The following is an 8,038-nucleotide window of genomic DNA, read 5'->3' on the forward strand; positions in this document are numbered from 1 at the left end:
AAGCTGTCTTAGTCTCTTCAGGCTGCTATAACAGAAATACCACAGACGGGGGTGCTTATAAACAACAGAAATTTCTTTCTCACTGTTCTGGAGACTGGTTATTCCAAGATCATGGTCCTGGCAGATTTGGTGTATGGTAAGAAGTCATTTCCTCAAAGACGGCCATCTTTTCACTGTGTCCTCACATAGTGAAGGGCATGGGAGCTCTTTGGGGTCTTTTATAAGGGCTCTGATCCCTTTCAGGAGGGCTCCACCCTCATGGCCTAAGCATTTCTCAAAGGCTTCATTTCCTAGTACCATCACCTTGGGGGGATTGCAACATATGAAGTTTTTTTTTTTTTGGGGGGGGACACACCACAAACTTTTAGTCCATAGCAAACATAGTGCAATTAAATCATGTGTGGCGGAGAGGATAAGATATTTTGGGCTACATATCAAATGCCAAATCTTGGAATTTGAGGTGTTCGGTGGGCATCTAGATGGACATATCCAAGAGTCAGTTGAAAACACAATTCTGACACTCAGAAGTGAAGTTTGGCTGGAGATGCCTGTTATGAACAAGGATACTATTTTGGCTAACATTTGTGAAGTGCTTGCACACACCAGGTCCCATGCTAATCCTTGAGGCAGTATAGAACAGTGGCTAAGAGCCCAGTTTCTGGAGTTAGATTGTCAGCATTCACTTACCAGCTCTACCACTTACAATGATTGTGATCTTAAGCTTTCTGTGCCTCAGCTTCCCCCATCCATGCAACGGGGATAATAATAGTATCTACGTCATTGGGCTAGTATCAGGATTTTAATGGACTTAGAATAGTGTGTAGCACTCAGTGAGTATTATCTATTATTTTCTGTGACCCCAGTGAATCATCATGACAAATCTAAATGGTACAGAGAATTAGTTAGTATCCTCATTTTTTCAGGCTTGGGGGATTTAAGTAACTTCCCCAAGGTCACCCTGGTGTTAAATGGTGGAGTCAGGATTTGAACCCAGAACAGACAGCCTCCGTCGTCAAAGGCAGGTCAACTCCAGAGTCTGAACCACCAGCCAGAGTTAGAGTCCTAGGCAGGTAGGCAGAGAATGAGACGTCACTCAGGAAAAGCATCTTTGAGGGGTGGTGAGGTGGTTAAGAATAACAAGAGAAATCAGAAAAATGCTCCAATAGGTAACAAGAGAACCAAGTGCAGTAAAATTTGGGGTGTGTTCAGCAGCTCAGGTGCTCAGTGGCGCCACTTCCCTAGTGGAGGACCTAAATCAGTGGCTTTGGGATTTTGATTCTCAGCCCATCACCTGGATTTGTGGTTAACAGTTGGTGCCATTCGATGTCTCCCCNAAAAACATGCCTTGTTAGCATTACTCAGGTTATGTATATTAAAGATGAAAACAGCCTCTCTGATTATAAAAGTCAGTAATCAAACCAGCATTTGAGAATTCCAGGAAAGATAGTGAATGAGGCAATTGGACTGTCTGGTCCAAGGCCAAGGTCATGATTATATAGTGAGAGACATTCAAGTCAGAATGAGACAGAGAGAGAGACTGAACAAAACTCAAAGACAGAGAAAGAGATATTAAGAGGAAAAAGAGACAAGGGCAGAAAGAGCAAGGGGGGAGGGAAGATGAAAGATGGTGCAAGAGAGACATAGAAAGAAACAAAGGCAGAGACAGAGACAGTGACAAAGAAGACGTGGATAAGGAGGCTGCCATATGAAGAAATTAAAACTTCAAACCCTGTTATTCTGAAAACACCCAAACCTGTGAAATGAGAACATAGCACCAAAGTGACAAAATGAAACCCAAAACACACAGCTTCAAGACCCACTTTTCCTACCAAATTGGCTGTATGGCTTTTGGCAATCCCTCAGCACATCTGTGCCTCAGTTTCCTCATCTATAAAACCAAGGCATCCTATTTGGGATCAACTGTATCTTTGGGTAAATAGCTATGGTTTATACCAAGAGAGGGCTTATGGACGTTCAACAAATTTTTTTCAGAATGGTAAAACAGAATTTAAACATTAGGAAAACTCAGATGTGTATCAGAGAGCTAGTTTTGATTCTCCCATGCTTTCCTTCTCACTAGAAGATTTTATGGCTCTTGGTCTTTCATTATTCAGTTGAAACCTGTTCTCTTCCTTGTAGCTGACTATGGAAGGGCACGTTCTCTTTGGTTCATTAATGTTCTTGCCCTTGACCCCAGCCCCCGCAAAAAGCCCATCAATGTGCACATGATTGAATTTGATGGGCTTCATTGATATGTATGAGCTCATCTTGGGGCATCGTGAGCCACAGGGCTATCCCATCCTAACTGCCCCTGATTGTAACCACTGACAGAAAACCCTTCTGGGGGACCTGCTGTCTCATCCTACAGACAGGTTGGGAGCAAAACAGCCGGGCCAATTCCCAGATAATCCAGAGATCGTGGGAGCAGAACCTTAAAGCAGGCTTGTGGAGACAGCTTGGATCAAGAAGGACTCTCTCAAAGGTACACCTCAACCTAGAAACCTGGGAGGGTGTGAGAAGTGAGGCCTGGGGGAAGGAGGGGCTAGAGCAGCAGTGTCTGTCTCCTAGAGGACATATAACGGGAGCCATATATATCATTGTAAGTTTCATAGTAACCATTTTTTTTTAAAAAAATGAGAAGAAACAGTTGCAACTTATTTTAATAATGTATCTTGTTGAATCATGACATCCCCAATATTACCATTTCAGTATGTAATCAACACAAAAATTATTCATGAGATATTTAATTTTTTTATACTTCATCTTCAGAGTCCAGCAAGTATTTCACGCTTACAACACATGACACTTAGAACTCAACACATTTTGCGGGCTCAGGGGTCACAAGTGGCTGGTGACTGCCATATGGGACAGCACAGCTCTAGAGCCCTGGAAGGAAAGGCCAGAGCAAGTGGGGCAGGTGGCTTTGGGGGCAGATTGATTCCTTTCTCTGTTAAGAAACTTGAAGGAGTGGGTGGAGCCAGATTATACGAACAACAAAGGCTGCCCATAACCTAAGTTTGTGTAAAAGAGATGGAAGAAAAGGAACTAGCCTGGACAATGGCCTGTTAAGTTCTTGGTGGCGGACTAATATTTTCGTGGTTCCATGAGTCTTTTCACCATCCTTCTAAGGTAAGACTCGTTCTTCCTGTTTTATGAAGGAGAAAGCTGAGATTCAAAGAGATCGTCCTGAGGTCTTGTTGTTTCTCCCTCCAAAGGCAGCCTGAATACATAATAGAAGGGTGTGTGTGTGTGTGTGTGTGTGTGTGTGTGTTACATTGAGGTTTTGGTTCAGACATGGAGTCGTTTGCTGCTAAGGAGCAAAAGGACTCAGTAATTTGAAGACACACTGTACTCCAGGACCTTACTCCCATGTGCTCCCATAATTCTCACAATAGTGTCCATAGTTGAATTATTATCGCTGCTTAACAGATGAGAACATTGAAAACTAGAGGTCAGAGAGGTTAACTGACTTTCCCAAAGCCACCCAGAAGTTTGAGGTTAGTGAATTAACTANTCAAGTAGTTGTTTCAATCTAGTTGTGGAGGCCCATGTGGGAATTGAACCGGCAACCTTGGTGTTATGAGCCTGCACTCTAACCCACTGAGCTAGATGGCTGTCCCCAAAATGATCATATTTTTGCAGACAGGTTATAACATGCATGTGTGCATAGAAAATGCTCTGGGAGGCTGAATGTTAATAATGCGTAGTGATGTTAACAGTGACAGTGTTAAAAATGGTGCTTTGTGAGTGAAGGTATTGTCATACTGTAAGATCAGTCGACCAGAGAGAACCACTGTATTCTCTGCCTCTTCCTTAATTTTCTAAATTAATAAGGAAAAAAAGAAATAAAGTACAAAAGAAAGGGAAATTGAGTGATTCTGTTTACTTTTTCTCAAAGTCCAAGACATTTTTATAATTATATGCGTTCTCTTTTTTGTGCACAGGACAAAAGACGTTTAGTTTGTTTTAAACAATATTCTATTGTTGGACATTTAAATTGTTCCTACTAGTATCCAACTTTTGAATATTTATGATTTACTTTTTTCTGGTATCACTGTTCTTGACTTTTAGATCAAATGCCCTACTTTTACAGTACATATAATGTAATCTCCTTTTTACTATCCTGAAATTGAATTTATAAATAGCATTACCTACCTACATTCATAATTTCAAAATAAATCAATGTAATTACTTAATTGTAATATACGAGTAAGAGAAATAAAATGGAAGGAATCAATAATAAGGTAATAAGCATGCATGACCATAGCTAATCTTTTAAACACATTAAAAAATAGCCAGAGGCTTGTGCCTCTAAGTAGAGTCTCTTTGATAACAAGAGCTAAAGATGACTGCAAGAAAAGCTCCCACCCATTGAAAAACAAAACAAAATCTGGAAGTGATAACCATCTCTGTTGAAAACTTTCATGCTAGTTCAAACAATACAAAATTGGATTAGCTAGTTGAAATCGAATTATAAAATTAAAAAAAGAAACATTTTCTTTTTATCTTTTAAATTCTGGGAGTGGGGGCGGAAGTCCCAGACAAGCTTAAGACACACAAAAGGGGGCAAAACTGCCAAAAGTGGATATACAGACACAATCAGGGACTAGAGCTATTTATTTCCACTATACCACTGTTTTGAGCAAATTAAAGAATTCAACAACCTGCTTTTGATTAAGCCTCTTTCAGCCAAATCACTCAGGGTTCCTGTTCAGATGAAGGCTTGCTTTTTTTTTTTTNATTTATAGAGATCAGCTCAGAGTATTATAAGAGTGAGGAAGGGTATTAATCCAGGCTGGACCAAATCTTCATGGGAGAGGAGCAGGGAGTAAAACTAAGAATAGAAGAAAGGCATTCAAGGCATGATGAAGGGCAAGAGCAAAACCCCAAAGGCAAGAAAGAACATAGAGTAAGGTCAAGGAAATGTTAATCAGGGAGTGAGAACAGAGAGGTCAGCAAGGCCTGGATTATGGAGGATTTTAATCCAGTTAAGAAGATTAGACCATCTGCTGGATTACTTGGCAGATGGCTAATAGTATCTATTATGTGCTGATTCTTACTAACTCCCAACAATAACCTTAATTCTCCATACAGGGGGCATCTGCCTGCCTTCTGCCTCGTCACCAGCACCCCCTATACTCAGCGGTGTTCATGGTCGAGGAAATTTATTGATGATGATGATGACAATAATGATGATAGCTAATTTATTCAGCAGTGGCCATGTTCTGGGTACTCCTCTAAGCACTTTCCAGATATTAACTGGTTTAAACCTGACAAAACCAAGACCAAACTGCTCTGAGACCCACAGGCGGCCCAGAGGTAGAAAATGCAATGTTATTTAAGGACCCCTAATTGTATCAACTTAATGGTGAGGCTCAAAGATGGAAGCCTGCCTTTTCCACTCCGTCCCCAAACCTCCCTCATCCTTATCATGGTCTCTGACAGATTATAGGGGTCAGAACCTGATCCAGAACGAGAGATGGGAACACAGGGTTGAAGACAGAGGCCATCTATATTAGTAACAAACTAACTATTGTAACAAACAACTCCCAGATGTCAGTGGCTGAACTCAATAGAGGTTCATGTTGACTCATCTAACACTTCCGTGTGGATATGTGGCGGGAAGCCTCTTTGGTTGTGATTCAGAGACACAGGATCCTTCTGTTTTGTGGCTCCATCATCCCCTAGGGCCTCAGCATTCTCTGCAGGGTCCTCTTTATCAGAGTTTCTCAACCTTGGCACTATTGACGTTTGGGGCAGGATGACTCTTTGTTCTGGAGTGTTGTCCTGTGCATTGTATGATGTTTAGCAACATCCCTGGCCTCTACCCAGTAGATACCAGTAGCACAGCTCCCAGTTCCCTGCTCTCCCAGTTATAACAACCAAAAATATCTCCAAACATTGTCTAGTGTCCCCTGGGAGGTCATAGTCACCCTTTCTTCTGCATTGAGAACCACTGCTCTGTATCCAGCTGGCAGGCAGAGGAAGAAAGGAGCATGGAGGAGGTTGGGGCTTTTTTTTTTTTAATTTAGCTGAGCCATCCTGCCACCTGTTGGCAGCTCAGTGGCAACTCAGCTCGAGCCGGGCATCGAACCGCTGTTGCTCAGAGCTCGCACTCTTGCGCGAGCTCTTAACCAACTGAGCCACTCAGCCGGCCCCCGGGGCTTTTTTTTTTAACCAGGAAATGGAAATGGTGAACATCTTTTCTGCCCATATTCTATGAGCCATAATTTANTTGTAAAATAGGAATTAAAAGTACCTATCAATTGATTTATGAGACCAAGTGGCATAAAATGTGTTGGGCATCTAGCTGGAATATAGTAACTGCTCAACAAATGCTCCATCTCTTCTTTCCATCACACCTCCCCTTCCATAATGACAGTATGTATTTTTTCTTTCCTGTAATAATGTTATTCTTTATTACTCTCTGGGGATAGAAAGAAAAATAGCATGCATGGCACCAAACCTGGGAGTTAGTGGAAGAGGAAGGGGACCCACAGGATCAAAATTGTTGTCATCCTTCAATCCAGAAAGAAGAGACCAGCCGAGATGAACCGTTGGTCCAGTTACCTGTTGGGATGGACAGCCTTCCTCCTCTATTCCTATGAGACAAGTGGAAGTGAGTATACTGGAAAATAATGGGGAGGATTTAGAAACTGGAAAGAATGAATGGGCCAAAGCAACGATCCCTGGATCCAAGATGGCTTAGTAGACATCTCAGACAGACCTGAGGTTTAGACCCTGGATCTGCCACTTTTTCTCTGTCTTAACTTGGTCAAGCAATATAACCTCTCTGATGGCAGCTCTCAACCTGTGAAAGAAGAACAATGGCATTTACTTCATGGGCTATCTTGAAGATTAAACAGAATAATGGACACAAGTATCTTTCATAATTCTCAGCACCTCATAGGGGGAATGCAAATGCTATGTTCGTTAAAAAGAGGGGGCTCAGGGCCGGCCGAGTGGCGCTATGGTTAAGAACTGGCTTAGGATGCCAGAGGGCCCCGGTTCGGATCCCACATATGAGGGCCAGTGACACTGCCCTCTATAGCTAAGATGCTGAACAACAGCTCAACTTGGAGCTGGGCTGCCGTGAGTTGCCAGCGACTGCTTAGGCTACAGCCCCTGCTAAAGTGGGTTGCCATGGGCTACCGTATGTAGCCAGCAGCCAGCGTGAGCGGCCGTCCAGAAGCTGATGACTGATCTGCCTCGCCTGGGAAGAGTGCAATGATGGTGCCAACTTGGGCCAGTGAAGCAACGTCCTCCACAACTAGGCTGAAGAACAAAAGGACAACAACTTTTCTGTTCCCCTTCCCCCAATTACCCAGCACTGTTCCCATCCCCCAATTCCCCAATAAAAATCTTTTTTTAAAAAAAAAAAGAGGGGGCTCATAGTTCCCATAAACTGAACCCATAGACCGTAACTTGGACACTCTCTTTACACTTTAAAAAAAAATGTGGTAAAATACACAGGACACAAAATTTACCATGTTCATAATTTTTAGGTGTACAGTTCAGTAGTGTTAAGTACATTCACATTTTTGGGCAACCAATCTTCAGCACTCTTTTCATTTTGCAAAACTAAACCTCTGCCTGAATTAAATGCCTCCTATTACCCTCTCCCCTCAGTCCCTGGCAACCACTCTGTTTCCTGTCTCTATGAATTTGTCTACTCTAGGTACCTCATATAAGTGAAATCGTATAGTGTTTGTCCTTTTGTGACTGGCTTATTTCACTGAGCATAATGCATTCAATCCATGTTGTAGCACATGTCAGACTATTCTGTTTTAAGGTTGACTAATATTCCACTGTATGGATATACCACATTTTGTTTATCTGTTGATGGATATTGAGTTGTTCCACCTGTTGGCTCCTGTAAATAATGCTGCTATGGGCATGGGTGAGCAAATATCTCTTTGAGAACCTGCTTTCCATCCTATACCCCAAAGTACAATTGCTGGGTCATATGGTAATTTTTAATTTTTAATTTTTATACTTCCATACTATTTTCCATAGTAGTTGTTCCATTTTACAGCTA

The 8,038-nt window shown here is 42.0% G+C and overlaps 1 protein-coding gene across 1 annotated transcript in view; it reads left to right on the forward strand.

Annotated features, from left to right (window-relative positions):
* The first annotated feature begins 2,437 nt into the window (after nucleotides 1–2,437).
* The window catches only part of ELSPBP1 (epididymal sperm binding protein 1), a 22,755-nt gene continuing 17,154 nt past the window's right edge, over nucleotides 2,438–8,038 (forward strand). Inside the window, exons 1-2 of the mRNA XM_019658150.1 lie at nucleotides 2,438–2,482; nucleotides 6,531–6,623. Coding sequence (XP_019513695.1) covers nucleotides 6,550–6,623 — 74 coding nt within the window. The 5' untranslated portion in view covers nucleotides 2,438–2,482; nucleotides 6,531–6,549. The remainder of the gene's footprint in view (nucleotides 2,483–6,530; nucleotides 6,624–8,038) is intronic.

Source organism: Hipposideros armiger, unplaced genomic scaffold (assembly GCF_001890085.2).
Source record: "Hipposideros armiger isolate ML-2016 unplaced genomic scaffold, ASM189008v1 scaffold_283, whole genome shotgun sequence".
NCBI classification, from domain to species: Eukaryota; Metazoa; Chordata; class Mammalia; order Chiroptera; family Hipposideridae; genus Hipposideros; species Hipposideros armiger.